General features: G+C 40.1%; 2 protein-coding genes across 2 annotated transcripts; one reads left to right on the forward strand and one right to left on the reverse strand.

Moving 5' to 3' along the window:
- The first annotated feature begins 295 nt into the window (after positions 1 to 295).
- ormdl2 (ORMDL sphingolipid biosynthesis regulator 2) lies at positions 296 to 7,663 on the forward strand. Its single transcript, XM_075475778.1, has 4 exons — positions 296 to 349; positions 2,096 to 2,269; positions 5,201 to 5,352; positions 7,284 to 7,663. The coding sequence occupies exons 2-4, from the start codon at positions 2,096 to 2,098 to the stop codon at positions 7,417 to 7,419; spliced, it is 462 nt and encodes a 153-aa protein (XP_075331893.1). The 5' UTR covers positions 296 to 349; the 3' UTR covers positions 7,420 to 7,663.
- A 4,396-nt stretch (positions 7,664 to 12,059) lies between these two features.
- Positions 12,060 to 17,404, reverse strand: nemp1 (nuclear envelope integral membrane protein 1). The gene is made up of 9 exons (XM_075475779.1): positions 17,277 to 17,404; positions 16,393 to 16,514; positions 15,429 to 15,645; positions 15,270 to 15,342; positions 15,068 to 15,161; positions 14,860 to 14,974; positions 14,388 to 14,613; positions 13,928 to 14,104; positions 12,060 to 12,772 (listed from the first exon to the last, which is right to left on the reverse strand). The coding sequence occupies exons 1-9, from the start codon at positions 17,383 to 17,385 to the stop codon at positions 12,625 to 12,627; spliced, it is 1,281 nt and encodes a 426-aa protein (XP_075331894.1). The 5' UTR covers positions 17,386 to 17,404; the 3' UTR covers positions 12,060 to 12,624.
- Positions 17,405 to 18,855: the final 1,451 nt, after the last annotated feature.

Raw genomic sequence — 18,855 nt, forward strand, 5'->3', positions numbered from 1 at the left:
TGACAACAAAATTTAGAACTACTTCGTTACTGGTAAATGTCAAATATTCGCGAATTTTCTCAGGTTGTGGCAGGAATTTATCAGTATCAGTGTTTATTCACTTGCGAATTTTAGAACAATCATTATCACTGATAATATACCGAGAGCCACATTTAAATGGACATTTAGCGGATTTCTTGGATAGCGGCGTTTTGTGACGTTACCTGGTCCATTCATCTGCCGTTGTCCAGTTACAAGCACAAGTTTTGACAGTTGACCGCTGTAGCAAGAGGAACCAACCCCAAGCTAATGAGGGCGGGGTTAAAGAAATAACAAGGGATTTCCTGGTGGGCTACGACAACACAGGAAGGTAAAGTTTGCTCTGCTGAAATGTAACTTTTTAAACGTCGCAATGCCGAATGGGCCCGTTTAAATACCCGAAACTTAACAGAAGCTGTAACACTGCTCATTATTAACATACCGCCTTCCACTGTTGGCAATGATTAGCATAACTTTGAATTAACGTTAGCTGAAGAACCAGGTGATGTTAGCATGCTTGCGAGCATTACGTCATATATCAGGAACTAACAGCATGTTGTCAAAATGTATGAAACACTGTATGACACATTACTTTGGGGCTGTAGAAGAATTTTTCATGTATTTTCCTTTTTCACGGTTACTGCTTTGTGCCTAGCTCATAGCTAGCGCATGAAAGTTGCGGCGAGGTAACTTTAGCCGAGTGATGGGAGGAGTCCTGTGGACGGAGGCGCGTGTTTTATTGCCCTGAACAACTCAGCCAGGAGGAGTCATCTCCTCAAAGCTGTTTCAAAGATGCTATTAAACTGCATTTACATTTAGTAATATAAAAATAAAAATGTTAACATTTGAAAGTAGCGCTTATTTGATGATGATGATGATGATGATGATGATAATAATAATAATATTAATGATAATATTTTGAAATTAAAAGATTAAACTATTGTCAGTTATATTCTTTGAGAAAATTATTTTAGTTTAATTACTGTCGAAGTAACTAACTGATCATTGATGATGGACTGATTAAATATATGGCTAATTACTAACCATTTTCAGATTGGTATTGGCCTATTAGGCTACTTCATAGAGCTGGCCTCCAATAGAAAAAACAAATGTAGCACATCTGCAGCCTTTTAAGTGAGACTAATGTGGAACAAAATAACATTTAGACTCCTAAACTATACTGACAATTTTGTTTCTATTTTTATGTCATGATTGTGATTGTTAACTGAATATCTACAGGTTCTCACTGGCAATCATTTAAACTGATGGGCTTGTTCACCATGATCCGAGCTCTTATTTACTAGGTAATGAACTAAGATCATTTCAATGAAAGTACAACTTTCAGGTTGACGACACCAACCCCTTGTTTCAAAACAAGGTTATTGAAAACATGACTTCTGCAACATTTAGAACTGTTTCAATCAAAATCTGGAAAAAAAATGCAGCATCGCAATGACGTGGCAAGAAGCATAGCAGGCAAACTGGGAAGAGTTCAACAGTAAGAAATATGGCTCCATACATGAGTTTTTATAGTATCTCAGTTTGAAAATGTAAATGCCCATATACATGACATACCAAAGCCTTAATGATGACGAGCCCTCTAACCATCAAGACGCCAGGAAAGCGAGCCTGTTAGCTCCCTGAGCTTCTTTAAGCCACAAAACTGTGGACACTGTTTCTTGAACGGCTGGAGTTTGTGCAACCAGCACCAACATTAACACAAACTGATATTCATGGTGACAAAAATGACTAAGAAGCCAAAGTTACTTCATCAGAACTACAGAAACCTCAATATCAGCTATTCTGAACACAGTGTCTGAGCCTGCCACTCCCCCATGTTATGTGAAATTATGCATTGTTTTGAGAAAAAAAAAGAAAAAGTGCAATGCCCAGAGTGGCTACTTTTTCCCCGTCATGCCTCATAAAATAGGTTACATTGATCTGCAACTTTCAATTTCAATCAACATACATTTTCATAAAATAGCATGTCTATACTTTGTCCATGTTATTTTAAATTCTACAAAGTTTATCTTCCAAGAATCCCATCATATTTAATTTGTCTCCCTCCTTTTCCCAGATGAATGTTGGCGTGGCTCACAGCGAGGTGAACCCCAACACGCGAGTGATGAACAGCAGAGGAATATGGCTCACCTATCTGCTGCTCACCGTCGTATTGCACATCGTCCTGCTCAGCATTCCTTTCTTCACTGTGCCGCTCGTCTGGACCCTCACCAATGTCATTCACAACCTGGTCAGTTAAAATGACTTTCAAAGCTGAAAACGTAATAGAAAATATAGCTGCAAGCAGCGATGTGGGGGCCTGGCAGAATGGCACAATAGGCAAGGCTTTGGCTGCTCAGGAAGGGGTCGTGAGTCCATTCACTTTCAAGTTCAAGTTTGGCATTTATACATCAATGCATCGCAGAGATACGGCCAAATGTCCCATTTTCGCATCAGCGTAGAGTTTGATTGGCTGCCACAGGCAAAAGGAAGTGAAATAAAATAATCCACATGAAAGCTTATTTGCGACTAGGTCTGAAGATTCTATGTTCCAAGTCCCGTGGAGATTGGACAATCTCAGTGGCCTGAAATGCTTTTTGAAGGTTTTGGATTAAATTCAAAATGGCGGAAAATCCAAGATGGCGTAGATGACGTCATGAGGTGCGTTGACCTCGTCAATATCCAGGGATTCCAACGGTACCTCATTTGGGACATTTGGACCAAGGGGTCCAAAGATATGAGCAAAAATGCATTTTTGCTATATATAGCGCCACCTATGGCCAAACATCACCAAACTTCTTGGTCCTCTTACCTTAGCGTTCTTGAGTCTGTGTTATAAGTTTGACGTCATAACATCTAATGGTTGCCAAGATATGACCTCACTTACGGTTTGGCGGCATCAACCTCAAGTTTGATTGGCTTTTATTGGAAAACGGAAGCCTAATTAAAAATTCCCTTGGATAGCTTTTATGCAGCTTGGTCTTAGGAGTCTATGTGCCAAGTTTCGTGAAAATTGGACAATCTCTGTGACCTGAAATGCTTTTTTAAGCTTTTTGATAAAATTCAAAATGGCGGAAAATCTAGGCATATGCAAATTGACGTCATAGGGTGCGTTGGACTCATCATGATTCAAGGATTCCAACAATGCCTCATTTGTGAAATTTGGACCAAGTAGTCCAAAGTTATTAGACTGAATGCACTTTGAACTTTGGCGTGTTGGTGGCGCTAGAGAGTAAGCTCTTGGGGCATGAAATTTCTTTGACTTTGGCTTTGGCACTTGGCTGATTACGTGTGCCAAATTTCACAACTTTTTACCATAGCGTTCATGGGGCTGCCATAGACTTCAATTGCAGCGGAAAGTGGCGGAATAATAATAGGAAAAGCTACTAACACAATGGGTGCCTTCGCAGCTTCGCTGCTAGGCCACCAATTATACCACCAGGGGGTATTATGAATTTCTAAGCCCCCAAAATTTTTACAGCTGAAGCCATCAGTTATCAGGATGTCATCTGAATCCGAGTGAGCGTTGTTAGCATGTATATGACCTTTTCTGAATAGTAGCTACCTAGTGGTTATAGTGGCGCTTCACTGTCATTAATTCCTTCCGCCTTACATGCTCAGTCATATGTATGTGCGTCGTACCGTACAGAAGCATGAAGTTGTACTGGCCAGGACTGTGAGCCTTTGCCAACATTCCGTTAAGGGCTAAATTATTAGCAACCTTCAACATAAACACGGTTTCCTCTCAGCACGTTTACATGCACAGGCTACGGTAACAGCTCGATTTGGCCATTTCACTCAACCTGACTATCCTTGTAACGGTTGTAAATGCATGTGTAGGGAATTGAGTTATTGGCCAAAGTATGTACGGCACTGCACTACCGTAGGCTGTGATGAAACGCTCAAGATAACCTGCTGCTTCTTACTCTCTCTGTGGAGCAGAGCGATACATGTAGGTGTAGATGAGTTCACAGCACAGACATTGTCCACAAGTTACTTGTGCTTTTGTCTGATGATGCCGCAGTAATAAAATCAGGATTTTATTAGAGCAGAGCGACATTCTGGAAATGCTTTAAGTTATCGCAAGGTGACGTGTAGTCTTCATCATCATCACAATTTCTTTTTTGGGTGCTTTTATGCCTTTAATGGACAGGATAGTTGAATAGAGACAGGAAGCAGGGGGCAGAGAGAGGGGGAATGACATGCAGCTAAGGGCCGTCCAATGCGGGACTCGAACCGGGGCCAGCTGCAGCGAGGACTGTAGCCTCTGTACATGGGGTGCCTGCTTAACCCACTACGCCACCGACCACCCATCATCATCACAATTTCTGACGCATTCAGCTGTTTGACAAAAGAAACAGAAATGAGAGTAGCATTATTGGGGATAATAAGGACTAATTTAAAATATCTGGCTGCGTCTGTCCGGTTTTGATAAGACTGATGTTGTGCTTTTGTTAGATCAAGAGATTAACATTAAGATCCGATTTATTGGTCATGCATGCACACGAAATTTGTCCTCCGCTTTTAACCCATCCAGGTTGGCACCTGTTGACACACACATGCACATGCACAGGGTCACACACTCATAGACAGATGCCAACCTGGAGCGGTGGGCAGCCATTCAGCGCCCAGGGAGCATGGGGGTACGGTGCCTTGCTCAAGGGCACCTCAGCCATGATAAGGAGGTGGACTGACACCCCTCCAGCTATTAGTTTCACCAATCTTTTTTTTTTTTTGAGTGGCAAGAGTGGGAATTGAACCTGCCAACCTTCCGGTTATTGGACGACCGACTCTAACCACTGAGTCACAAACTAATAACACTAATAATGTATGTATTTTTAATCTATATATTTTAAAAGAGGTTTTGGTCATACTAACTTAATTTTCTATTCTCTAATGTGTGTAAACATACTTAGAATGTTAGATAATAGTTCAAATTAATGAACAATTTACAGTTTCATTGCATTCTAGAACATGTATCACCTTTTCTAGAGAGAGGGTTTGCAAATCAAATGAATGTTTGCTGAATCTCAGGGCAGAATTCTGGGTGAAACCTGCTGATGTGATATTACAACTTAACTTCTGTGGAGGATTACCTATAAACAATATGAACTGGTGAAGCAAACTGTCTGTGTGGCTGATGGCAGCTGTATATCTTTGCTTTGTGGTGTTCCCTCTGCAGGTAATGTACCTGTTTCTACACACGGTAAAGGGCACTCCTTTCGAAACACCAGACCAAGGCAAAGCTCGTCTGCTCACACACTGGGAACAGATGGACTACGGTGTCCAATTCACTTCTTCGCGCAAATTCCTTACCATCTCGCCAATTGTTCTGTAAGTGCATGCACTGTTTGGATTGAAAAGATCATCTGCCTTGCCACTCAGTTTCACTTTCAGTCCAGTGGCCAAATTTGCATGTTGGGAAGTATGTAAATAGTTCAGTGGAATGGGTGTGTTTTTCACTCACTTCTGATGAAAAAGTAAAAATGTCTCACTTTCAAGATTCAATGTTTTGTATGTTCTTTTGTGAATATAATATTGGTTTATGGGATTTGCAAATCATTACATTGTTTTTATTTACATTTACAGAGGGTCCCAACTTTTTTTTATAATCTTAGCTGCTCTCGTCCTGTGTTTTACACAACAGCTGTGCTCCTGGCACACCAATGTACATCGTTAGGGCGCTAAGAAACATTGTGAGAAAACATTGACTCTAAAGATTTGTATTATACCTCTGTTTGTGCGCTTTCTAATCTCATGCTGAAGGCAAACATCACACTGTGGATCCACCCACTACTGGCTACAACAACCAAAAAAAACCAGATAAATGTGCTTATACAAGCAGGGGGAAATAGATGAATGTATTAAAATAATGTACATAAAACGCAAAGACAGATCGCCATTAAGTGTCTTTATACCATGTCAAGTGTTGGGAACACAGAAGATCCGAAGTCTGACAAACTCCCTGTGCATATCGCCTAAGCTATGATTGGATCTGTGTCCACTTTAAGAGCAGTATGTCGTGGAACTATTACCTTTATTCAGTCTGTAGTGATCAGAAGTGCTTCTCAGTGTGATTATGGCAATGATCGTCTTGTCAATTGAGCTGACTCAGTAAATCAGTTCACCAAGTAAGGACGTTCACCTATTCCTGCTCCCCAAGCAATGATTCTTAAAAGGCCTGTAGTGCTGCCGAGAAATCCTGGTTAGAAAAAAGACATCGCCTTCAGTTCGGTGACAGAGTTCTATCAGACCAGCCAAGCATACAACGCAATTGATTAGATATGGTGCTTTGGAGATTTAGAGGGTGTTTTTAAATCGATGTACCTATTGGAAAACAGACATGAAATATCTGGTGAAAGCAGGATAAATGTGACTTATTTTAGCCCTTTCACGTCTCCTGCCACAAATGTTAAAATCCCGTATTAATGTCACACGTTTGAGTGACACTGGGGGAAATAATTAGTTTAGACAAGAAGTAGACAAGAAAACGGTCTTTTGATGCATACGCACAACATAGTTCAACCAAAAGTGTACAAAATTGAGCTTCTCAAAACTGTGCTAACACACCCAGATAATGCAGTTTGGAATCCAGTCCTTCTTGCATGTATAGGATCAAGTAGAATCAAATGGGACTAGGCGATCTGCACATGCTCCGTATTTTAGCATAATTTTGTAAAAACAGTAAAGCATAAGTGTATAACAGTTCAGCCAAATTCCAAATGAAGCTGCACTCATTCACATATGTTTATGTTGTCAATTGTCTAAACACATCATGGTCTCTTTAAGCATTTCCATGCTGTCACTCTGCTCTAATAAAATCCTGATTTCACAACCAAAACCACCACATCATCTCACAAAATCACCATTAAGGTAAATTAAAGACATCATCTGCATTGAATTTGGCTGAACTTGCATGTACAATGTCCCACAGAGAGGCGGCAGAATGTCTTGGAACATTTTCTCACAGTCCACAGAGTCGTGGGATCAGACAAACTCAAGTCAATAACTCGATTCCACTTCTCTGCGTGAATACTGTCACAAAGACGGTGGTCCAGTTAATGGGCCAAGTCGAGCTGCAACTGTGGCTCAACTCAGCTGTGCATGTAACTGAGTGGCTGAGAAAATGCCAAACTTTTACGATGCTTTGCAGGATAAAATCAGCCCCTATGGTGTCTTGAGGTTGCGGTTTACTTGTGAACTGAGACCCAAGGTGTTCTTAAACATGTCTTTTTCACTGATTCTCCTGTGCTCTCCTTTTGCAGGTATATCCTCGCCAGTTTCTACACAAAATACGATCCTACACATTTTTTCATCAACACCTGCTCCCTCCTTAGCGTTCTCCTCCCAAAGCTGCCTCAGTTTCATGGAGTACGGCTATTTGGCATCAACAAGTACTGACAGAACTTAAGGACTGGATTTTAAACACCAACACTGGACTTCTACTTTTCTGTTCATGCAGATTTTATTTTATATTTTTTCTTCTGTGCGGAGTTTGAGAAGAAAATCAATGCGATTTGTCCTAAGTGTACATTGTGAAGTATTCTGAAAGTTACAGCTTGAAAAAAGTAAGTGCACTCCTCTTATTTCATCACTGTAAATTTGTTCTTGACTGACATTCCTCATATTAAATCAAGACCAAAGATTGAATTGTCCTGCTTTCAAATGTGACGCTTGTCCACTTTTTTTTTTTTTTCTGGCGTACCCTGGCTGCAAGTCTGTAAAGCTGAGCGTCATCTTATTGCCCGAATGTTTTGATTCATTGTGGCAGTTCCTTTTTATTTCCTACAGCTAGTCCACAATGAACACTGTTACATAACACAGATTTAACACTGACAGATGCAAAAGCTGCTAGTCCTGCACACTGGGTGTTCATCTTGATGCCACGTTTCAGTAGAAAAACTGCAAAGTTCTTTCAATTCAATTCATTTTTATTTATATAGCGCCAAATACAACATATGTCATCTCAAGGCACTTAAATAATAAAGTACAATTCAAGCCAATTGGAATTCAATTAATTGTAATCATAATTATTCATAAAATAATCCAATTCGTTCATATAGAGCCAATTCAAAAACAATTTCCTAGCTAAGGAAACCAACAGATTACACTGAAAACTTTAATGAATATGTGATAATTCTTTGTCCCAGTGTGGTATTTCGAGGGCACTGGAACACCATTCAAAGGATATCTGTTGGAACAGGGAAACACGAGTTAATGACCACAATAATGTCACATATATGTAAAGTGAGGAAAGGTGTGACAGATGAGGCCCCCCAGCAGTCTGGGCCTATAGCAGCTTAACTATGGGATGTTTCAGGATCACCTGAGCCATCCCTAACTATAAGCTTTATCAAAAAGGAAAGTTTTAAGCCTGGTTTTAAATGTGGAAAGGGTGTCTGCTTCCCGGACATTTACTGGCAGCTTATTCCACAAGAGAGGGGCCTGATAACTGAAGGCTCTGCTTCCCATTCTACTTTTAGAAACTCTGGGAACCTCAAGTAAACCTGCAGTTTGGGAACAAAGTGCTCTGTTAGGAAAATATCTTATGAGATCTTTAAGATATGATGGAGCTCGGTCATTAAGAGCTTTATATGTAAGGAGAAGAATCTTAAATTCTATTCTGAATTTAACAGGGAGCCAATGAAGAGAAGCTAAAACTGGAGAAATATGATCTCTCCTGAATATATGATCTCTCAACTGAAGGCTTTTCAGAGAATATGTGGGACAGCCCAATAATAAAGAATTACAGTAGTCCAATCTTGAAGTAACAAATGCATGGACTAGTTTTTCTGCATCACTCTGAGACAAGATGTTCCTGATTTTAACAATATTACGAAGATCAAAGAAAGCAGTCCTAGAAACCCGTTTTATATGCGAGTCAAATGATAAATTCTGGTAAAAAAAAAACTCCAAGGTTCCTCACTGTTGAACTAGAAGCCAAGGAAATACCATCTAGAGTAACTATATAGCTAGACAATTTCTCCCTGAAGCGCTCAGGTCCAAAGATAACGACTTCAGTTTTGTCTGAATTTAGAAGCAGACAGTTCTGAGTCATCCAGGTCTTTATGTCTTTAAGACATGCTTGTAGTCTGACCAACCTATTGGGTTCATCTGGTTTTATAGATAAGTACAACTGGGTATCATCAGCATAGCAATGGAAATTTATGCCATGCTGTCTAATAATGTTACCTAATGGAAGCATGTATAAAGTGAAAAGAACTGGTCCAAGCACAGAACCCTGAGGAACTCCATGACTTACTCTGGTGTGTGAGGAAGATTCTTCATTTACAAGAACAAACTGAAATCTATCAGATAAATATGACTTAAACCAGCCTAATGCAGTTCCTTTAATCCCAATAACATGTTCAAGTCTTTTTAATAAGATACTGTGATCGACCGTATCAAATGCAGCACTGAGATCCAACAGGACAAGCACAGACACAAGTCTGCTATCAGAGGCTAAGAGGAGATCATTGGTAACTTTCAGCAGTGCAGTTTCTGTGCTATGAAGCACTCTGAATCCTGACTGAAACTCTTCAAACAGATTATTTCTGTGTAAATTATCACAAAGCTGAGCTGCAACTATTTTTTCAAGAACTTTAGACATAAAAGGGAGATTGGATATAGGTTTATAATTAGCTAACACTTCTGAATCAAGAGTAGGTTTTTTAAGTAAAGGTTTAATTACAGCAACCTTAAAAGGCTGAGGTACATATCCTGTCAAAGACAGATTGATCAAATCCAATATGGAAGTGTCAATTAATGGGAAAACCTCCTTGAACAGTCTGGTTGGGATTGGGTCTAAAACACAAGTTGATGGTTTAGAAGAGACTATTACTGTTAGTTCAGAGAGATCAACTGGACAGAAGCCGTCTAAATACAAATCAGGTTCTAAAGAAATTTCTAAAGCTGCTGTACTTGATGATACATCACTGATAATAGTGGGATGGACTCCATCAATCTTCTCTCCAATAGGAACAATTTTATTGTTAAAGAAGCTCATGAAATCATCACTGCTGAGAGTAAAAGGAATAACTGGCTCAGCAGAGCTCGGACTCTTAGTCAGACTGGCTACAGTGCTGAAAAGAAACCTGGGATTATTCTTATTCTCTTCTATCAATGATGAATAATAAGCAGTTCTAGCTTTACGAAGGGCTTTCTTATACGTTATTAAACTATCTTTCCAGACTAACCGAGACTCTTCTAAATTAGAGGAACGCCACTGTCTCTCCAGCTTTCTTGCAGTCTGCTTTAAAGCACGCAGCTGTGAATTATACCAAGGAGCCAACCTCTTCTGACTGATTACCTTCCTTTTCAGAGGGGCAACATTGTCCAGTGCTGTACGCATTGAAACTATAGTGCTGTCAACAAGAGAGTCAAGTGCTGCTGGAGTAAAGTTTAGGTAGTTGTCCTCTGTCATATCTGCACATGGCAGTGAAGAAAATGATGATGGAATTAATTCTTTAAATCTGGTTACAGCATCCTCTGATGCTGATTTCTTAACTTTGGTATGGAGATATTCATTTGATCACACACAGGCCGGTTTTCAAGTCGTGGGGAAGTCCAGACACTTTACATGAAGCCAGCATGAGGGGGCTGTCACACTGTTGGCTATATGCTCATATATTCAAGGGTTTCCCCCCCTTCCGCATGCAATATATTCATGTTTGCATTGGAGTGAGGCTTCCCTGTTTATAATGCATGTTTTCAGGAAGTAGTTCAAAGGAAATGAAGCGTCATGTGAATATGATTACATTGTTGATTATGTCGAACACAGCCTGGGAAACACATGCAAATAAGGGTAGCTGTATCAGCTATTTTAAACAGGTCGAGTAATGTAAGCATTTGCTATGGTGTTTGTTGGGTTGTTCCCTGCCTTCAGATGACTCCAGGACAGACGCATAGTGTAGAGAAGCCTATGGCGGGTAGCACAAAGCAGCTCAGTGTAAATGTCACCATAATCCACAAGATTTCAGATATGGCCAACTGAAACGCGAGTAATTGAGAAATGACAAATGCAAAACATCCTTTATGAAATTTATACCGCAAGCTGCCCGGTTAGAGATAACATTATCGGAAGAGCAAATTATGTCATCCGCTGCAGTTTTGTTTTTTTAACAGTTCTGCTACAACTTTCAATTCAAAGTACACTTTGATGACCAAAACGAGGCGTATGCAGTAGGTGTAGAAGTGAGAGCTTTAAATGCACGTTAACTGAATGTGGTATGATTATAGTAATGTACGCCAATCATCACTTTAACTTTAGAAGCATAGATTTATGTGGAAAGATATAACAAAATAGATTAGAAGCAATGAATAGATATGGGAGAGGTCAGCCGCTTCTACTAAAATGTCTTCAAAGATCAGATCATGCTTGAACAGATTACACACACACCGGGAAACAACAAGAACATTTGCTTTAAGAAGTCTGGGTTTTCATAGAGTGATGCTGTTTTGCCTGGAATTCGAGATAACTGGGGAAAGACAAAAGGTGTCATTCATAAAGTTATAAAGATGACGGTGCTGAGTTATAAACAAACACAAGCTGCTCTAGTGCTGTTGAATTAGTTCAGTACTTATGTGTGTAGAGGAAATTCCACAGGTTCGTATTTGTCTTTCTCCCACTTAGCAGCGGTCACGCTTACCACTAATAGTGCTGATGACTCGCGAAAAAGGTAATGGTTCATAAAATAAGAGCAGTTTCATGAAGTTATAAATCTCAAGTGCCCCCCTAAATTTATTTTTCGTCCACCCCAAACGCAAGCGTAGGCTAATTTAACCTTAAGCTTTCTTGTCCATGAAATATTTCAAGGTGTGTTCATGATTTAAGGGTAATTCCATTCGGTCATTTTACCTGCAGAGTAACTGGAAGATAAATGCAGTAAAGCCGTCTTATTTTTAAAAAAGACAATTGTGTCAAACATAACTTTTCAGGTTTTAAATGCATTGCATCATCCAAAAAAAAATCGAACGGACATGTAATTAAAACCTTGAAATCTTGCTAAAAATATTTTTTTGAAATGATGCTAAAACGCATGTTAAAGCAAAATAAAAAAAATTTATTCGATATACTTAGGGTGATTTCCACTGACATTTGTCCCATAAACTGAATCAAATAAGTGAAAAACAGAACATCTGGAATAGGAACCAGCACAGTATCCAGCTCCTGTTCAGAGGTCAGAATTTATCACAGTGCAGTAGGAGCGTGATGCGGATGCCCTCAATGCAGCCAGCCAAGAGCCTGTAAACACAGCATGTTCTGGACAAACTACAACCAAAGACAACTCAATGTAATCAATCACTAAGTTCTGGCATATATGTATCCTCCTTTGCAAGTGAAGCCTTTGTTCCCTGCCGAATGGATTTGGCTTGAGTGCACAGTCCTTAAAATACTTTTAATACTAATGACAAATCAGACTTAACAGTCCCGTCTTTGATATTTTTTTTTACAGTCGTAGGGATATGAAACGCGAAACCTTGGAATCTCGTCTGGATTTTTTTGTTTGTTTTTAATTCCAGTCCATGGAAACATTTCCTCCCCCGTCCATTCTGAAAAGCAAAAAATGTTTTTGTTTTGAACAAGTCTCCATCTCCGTGTCATCTTCACTCTGGAGTCGTCATGGACTTGACATCGTCTTCCTCATCGTCGGTGTCAAAAAATTCATCCTCGAAAAAAGATCCATATTCCTGCACGTGGACCGACACCTCGTTTGGCATCAAGTGAGGTGATCCTTCAATAAAATCCGCAAACCTGTGGGTTAAGGTGATAATAATGAACATCTTGAAAGCCCGAGAGAACAGCGCAAAAGGTAACGGCAATACTTGCAAATCCTGGGGGCAGCATTTGGCCACACTTCACTACACAAAATGCTTTTTTGTTTCTTCTCTTTTTCTACAGATCACTTATCCCTGTAATAATACCTTACATGCATTTTTCTTACTCAGTTCCCAAAATTTCCTCACACTACAGAAAAATATTCCATTTTCATTTTTAAATCACTCAAGTTTGCGTCTACAGCCTATAAACCCGAATGAGCCGAAGTGTGGAATCAGCCTGAGTTATACAGGGAGTTAGTTCCTTTATTGGTTCTGAAAAATGTGACTCGTGAATCTGATGTAAAAGTAATAACAACCGTATCTAGTTGTCTTTTGTGATTTATATAATCGCATTAATCAATACAAAAGGATTCACCGATTTAAACCCTTTTCACCAAACTAAAAGGAGACTTCAAACATCCACAAATTGTTTCCAAAATCATCATAAAATGAAGTGCAAAATACAGGTCTGTGTACATTTTGAGCCTCATTTAATGGTAAGCACTTCAGTTATCTTTCATCTAGCTGACCGGTTTTAGAAGTCAAGTCATTAGATAAATGAAGATCACCCGTGTGTAATCAAGGGGGTTTCAGTGGAAGGTATTTTAAGTGCATCTTTTACTGTGTTCGAAACTGTCCAATTTGTGAGTCAGAATTGTGGTAAAACCAGCAAAGCCTCAAATCTCCTCTTATCTGACGATCACACCTCTTTAACCAACCGTAGCTACGTTTACATGCACAGGAATATCCTGACATTAACCCACTCGGATGTGGCCCTTAAAGTAAGGCGAGAGAATGTGGCACGTTTTCTGCTCTCTGGCTCCCCCTACAGGGATGCAACACCACTGGCATAAAAACAAATCTCTGCGTGAGCCCTGGAATCTACAGCCACACGAGAATGTTTTTGTCACATTGAAGACGTCACAAAGACGCCATGAAAGACTTGTGACCTCATTTAGAGCAGGGCGACTCGTTGGAATGCAGCGGTGCACGTACGCACAGCTGGGGACACTGAGCCGAAAAGGCACGATCAGTTAAACTTAAGACTTTTAAATGTGAGAATGATACATTTGAAAACAAAATTGACCACCTTTTAGGGGACTGAAGCCTTGACACAGCCTTCCACGGGCTGAACTCTGGGCTGTTACAGCATTTCCGCAGCTCCTCCAGAGCCCGCCGAGTCTCTTCCTCTCCCTGCTTTTGATACTCCTCCTCAGTCAGCAGGCGGTACGGCTGAGGCTTCCAGTGAATATGCCGCCTGATTCTCCTGCAAAACAAGAGCAAATATGTGAAAAATATGTGGAAAAAAAAAAGAAGTAAGCCAAATCATACAATCTTACTCGTGGCACCTGTTCTGTGGTACAAAGAATAGTTCGCTCTCTGCATCATGAATAGAAAAAACATTTTGTAAGGAAAGGTTTGATCATGCCACAGCTTCCCCATTATAGCGAGTGAGACGACAGAAACACCACATGAGCTGCTTCACAGTACATTTTCTATTCACCCTGTACTCTTACGCCACCTTCTGTTAGAATTTCAATGACACGTACCTCCAAGCTGCAACTACGAGAGAGACGGGGTACTCCAGATTATTGGAAACCAAAGCTGCCACGATGATAGCAAAGGCAACTTGCTGAATCTGAATTCCCAAATAAATCAGGACCAGACCAAACAGCTGCAGGGTCCATGACAGGATGTTGATGCTCCTCTCATCCACCAGAGGACCGTAACGGTAACACACAGCAAAGCTGATGAATCCCACCACCGATACATAACCTGGCAAACACAGAGATACTGACTCACACAGTGTTCAAGCACAAAGTTTCCAACCAATCTGCACTTTCTGTAAACAGTAGTTGCTATTTTCATGGCATCACATACATTCTCAGTGGTCTCATAATAGTTATTCATTGTGCACACAAGAAGCAGTAAGTAAATATCGCAGATAAAGCTTTGGTCAGTTGTTTCCAATTCCATACGGTCACTTTCTATATACAGTCTGAGCTCACATGGAGTCCTTACCTATAACCATGTGCCAGTGTTCTCGCAGAATTATGCTGAGGTTCCTGTAGACAAGCTGGATGGCATACAGAGAGAACGACCAGCCACCAACTATCAACACATAAAAGGGGCTTTTCTGTAATAAAACAAACATCACATCTAGCATTAGATCAATGAGATTGAACTTAAATATCCCGGAAGGACATTTGAGGGCAATGAAATAACATACCTTTGGCAAAAAGCGTGCCAGAATGAAAAAAAGGATGATGAGAGAGGCGATCGTGCCTGTGCTCATACCAGCGGAGTAGTAGAAAATTTGACTCCTTCATGTTGGGACAAAACATGGAGAAATATAGCGTTAATAGCTGTTGTGATCCTGTTAAAAAAAAAAAAATCTAACAACAAAGGGTTTGCTTATTAAAGACAAATACCTGCTGAGGGAGGTTGCAAAGACAAACAACAATGTCCCAGACAGGAACACCAAAAACAAATAGATATCAAACTCTGCAAGGAGGAAAGAGAACCATGTGACCATCTTTTATCTGTCAATAAACAACAAACGAATTTTCCTTCATTTGTTTTCCACTTACTACGTATGGGTTTGACAGTGTACTGGGTTTTATCAGAAGGATCGACCTTGAAGCACGTCGTCTTGCTGAAGAGGCTGATGTTGATGGAGGTTTCGTTATGTCGCTCACTTAACAAGCTCTGAAACCAGCCCCAGAAACTGAAGCGCTCCAGCTCCTGCAGCTCCTCCTCACCTTCCACGGTTTCCACCTTAAACACCTTTGAACTCCAAACTTTCACCTGTCAAAAAATCTGCAGTTACCATGTGCCCAAACAACTGAGATTTGCCATCATAAACAGAAACGATTTAAGATTATGCGTAGGTTCCGTCCTGCTCTGTGTCTCAGCGGTAAATATCGCCTGCTCCTGTTGCTCTGTTCTGCTCGTCACTCTTCCTTTCCCAGAGAGTCAAAATAATTCCATCCTCAACTTCTATGTCACTGCTCCCATCCAATCATCTTTTCACTCGATTTTTTTTAACCAATCAGCTTACAGTTTTGTAAAAAAAACATGGTTATTCTGTCTCTCTGCTTTTCTTACAAACCTCCTCCACATGATGTCCACATGTTTCATCTAAAGCCTTCAACTGCAAACTACCAACTCCACCAGCAGCATCTGGGGGTTGTCCTCTCCTTATTTCCTCTGCTCTACGATGATGCTTCTCGTTGGGAGTCCTACTATGAAAATACTTTCATGTCTGCATTTTACAGGAAAGGTTTTTTGCTCGCTGCTTTTTTTAACTACTTGACATAGAATAAGTATTACCAAAAAAAAGTGGATATCAAATCACTGACAAATCCTGGCAGAGGCGTCTGCTCTTTCTCATTTATGTCAAACTTTAAACCACATTTCCATATTTGTAAGGAGTTTGCCCTAACAAATCCAAATTAAGAGGGATAATGACATTTCTTTCTAGCATTACCTCACAATTTAGTGACTAAGAATAAATGGTGCTGGATGTGGCTGGGCATCATTGACGGATCTTACCTGAATTCTGGTCCATGTTTGCCTCCAAGTTGGAGCAACAGGATTTTTGTAACAGAACCGGTTGGATCCTGACATGACGCGCTCTTCTCCATCCTGAAGATCAACGACTGGATGCTTGTTACCTAAGTTTTACAAGCAGACACACGTGTAGCCAAGGCTGTATTACAAATAGTTACTTTCTAAACTGGAGTATTTCCTAAAAATAAACAAGCGACATGTTTACATTTGCCCATTGTTGAAGAACTGTTTTTTTTTTTGCATCAAATCCAGCAAACATACAAAAAATATTCTCTCAGCACCAAGCCCACTGATTCCTGCTTAGGACAATAATCTTTAAAAAGTAATCCCAATTTAAAAGTTTCATCTGTTGGACGAAAATAAAGCTTAATGGCACAAAGGTATGTAAGAAAATCCTAGTCATTCATAGTCGTTTTAACTGACTACAAACAGCTTCTCCTTTTGAGTTCTATCCTCAAGAGAAACAGGTCAACAAATGAATAAATAACTACAGCTAACTGAAACTATGATCTACAAATACACCATTCTTGAGCAATATGGCTATAAACAAGGGGTGTTTAGGCTATTCTTTCAATTGCAACCAGTTATCGGGCGTATTGGTGCACATTTAAAACGAGTTTCGCATCAAGTGCTGTTTTAAAATCAGCATATAAACAAAAGGATGAGCCGGAGGCAACCAGAAATGAGATTCTACAGACTGGTGGTCAGTGATTTCAAAAAGCGCCATAAAAGCTCAACATAAACTCACTTTTAGGTAGTTTCACTTCGCCTTAAACTGATGCTAACATTTATTAGCTTGAGCTTGTTTAAAATGAGTATCATATATGAGAATATCTCGATTCTTGCTCTGTAATGGAACTTCTTACCCGTAGTCTGGTGTGACGTTTGAAGTAAACAAATAAAGAGGATCATGTAAACCAGCAATGTGGTGCTTGCTGAGACGTAACCGTTTATTATTTTCATGCATCCCGCCATGATAACTCTACCAAAACCCTGCTCTGACGTCTTAACCCAGCCCCTTCCGCTTCTGAAAAGCTTGTTGAGTTACAGCCAGATCAGCCAATCACAACGTCAGACGGGATGTCGTCATTGTCAACGTCGTTGGTTTACGTTCAACGTCAGCTTCATTTATAAATGTCTTGGTCGCGCTGACCAGCAGATATTCACTGTCAGGAGATACTGCTGCAATGAAATCTGTCATATTTGATGCAGCGCCAACAAGTTATTTACCTCCTTGTGGAATGTTTACCCTAAAACATAGAAAGAAAATGAATGAAATATTAATTAATGTCAGGCTATAATATTCTTTAATATTTCTTGAAAATGTATTTTGTTCATACCTATCACATATTTCATTTTTACACACCTATAAAAACTATTAGTCAGATCTTTCTGAACACACTTAAACAACAAAAACAAAATAGTTGTGACAGGAGAGTTTGTACGACAGATTTCCCCTCAATTTATGAGAAAAAGATATGGAAAAAACAAAAACTGGAGGATAATTTGGGAAATTGCCAATGACACAACACGAGCAAACATTGGCTACTTATTAGACAAAAAGAAAGGTAAGAAAACACGATGGTGGAGATAATTGCAAAATGCCCCCATGGTTTAAAAAGTGTGTTCTCGCCGGGTAGTCCGGCTTTCTCCCACCGTCTCCCAAACATTTCAGGTTAATTGGTAACTCAATTGTCCATAGGAGTGAGTGTAAGCGTGCATGGTTGTGTGTGGCCCTGTGATGGACCTGCGACCTGTTCAGGGTGTACCCCACCTCTCTCCGACAGCTGAGACACTTGGCACCCTCCTGTGGACTGATGAAAAAGTGACAGATATTTACTTCAGACTCAGATCTGACTTTCAGCAGCCACATCAAAGCTGTCACCAAGGCAGCTTTTTACCATCTCAGAAACATCAACAGAATTAAAGGTTCCCTCTCCCAAAAAGACCAGGAGAAACTCATCCATGCATTCATCTCCAGTAGACTCGATTACTGTAATGCTCTTTTAACTGGACTTCCCAAAAAGAGCATTAAACATCTGCAGCTCATCCAGAACGCTGCTGCTAGAGTTTTAACCAGGACTAAGAGATCTGAACACATCACGCCAGCTTTAAAATCTTTACACTGGCTTCCAGTCAGTCACAGAATAGATTTTAAAAGCCTGCTGATGGTTTACAAATCCCAGAACGGTTTAGGCCCAAAATACATCTGTGATATGTTCAGAGAATATAAACCCAGCAGAGCTCTTAGATCCAAGGACTCAGGTCATCTAGTCCAGTCCAGAATCCAGACTAAACACGGAGAAGCAGCATTTAGCTGTTATGCTGCAAACAAGTGAAACAAACTTTCACCAAATGTAGACATTTTTAAATCCAGGTTAAAAACATTTCTTTTCTCATGTGTCTATGCATGAAATCTGCACGATATCTTTTAATTTATCTGGA

The sequence above is a fragment of the Odontesthes bonariensis genome, chromosome 10 (genome assembly GCF_027942865.1).
Source record: "Odontesthes bonariensis isolate fOdoBon6 chromosome 10, fOdoBon6.hap1, whole genome shotgun sequence".
NCBI classification, from domain to species: domain Eukaryota; kingdom Metazoa; phylum Chordata; class Actinopteri; order Atheriniformes; family Atherinopsidae; genus Odontesthes; species Odontesthes bonariensis.

Bases quoted from the DNA above. Each gene is read 5' to 3' on its own strand.
- ormdl2 (XM_075475778.1), top strand. From the start codon at position 2,096: ATGAATGTTGGCGTGGCTCACAGCGAGGTGAACCCCAACACGCGAGTG. The intron at 2,270-5,200 runs GTCAGTTAAAAT...TTCCCTCTGCAG, and splicing joins CCAATGTCATTCACAACCTG to GTAATGTACCTGTTTCTACA. The intron at 5,353-7,283 runs GTAAGTGCATGC...CTCCTTTTGCAG, and splicing joins ACCATCTCGCCAATTGTTCT to GTATATCCTCGCCAGTTTCT.
- nemp1 (XM_075475779.1), bottom strand. From the start codon at position 17,385: ATGGCGGGATGCATGAAAATAATAAACGGTTACGTCTCAGCAAGCACC. The intron at 16,515-17,276 runs GTAAGAAGTTCC...TGTAAAACTTAG, and splicing joins AACGTCACACCAGACTACGG to GTAACAAGCATCCAGTCGTT. The intron at 15,343-15,428 runs GTAAGTGGAAAA...TCCTCCTTGCAG, and splicing joins CACTGTCAAACCCATACGTA to AGTTTGATATCTATTTGTTT.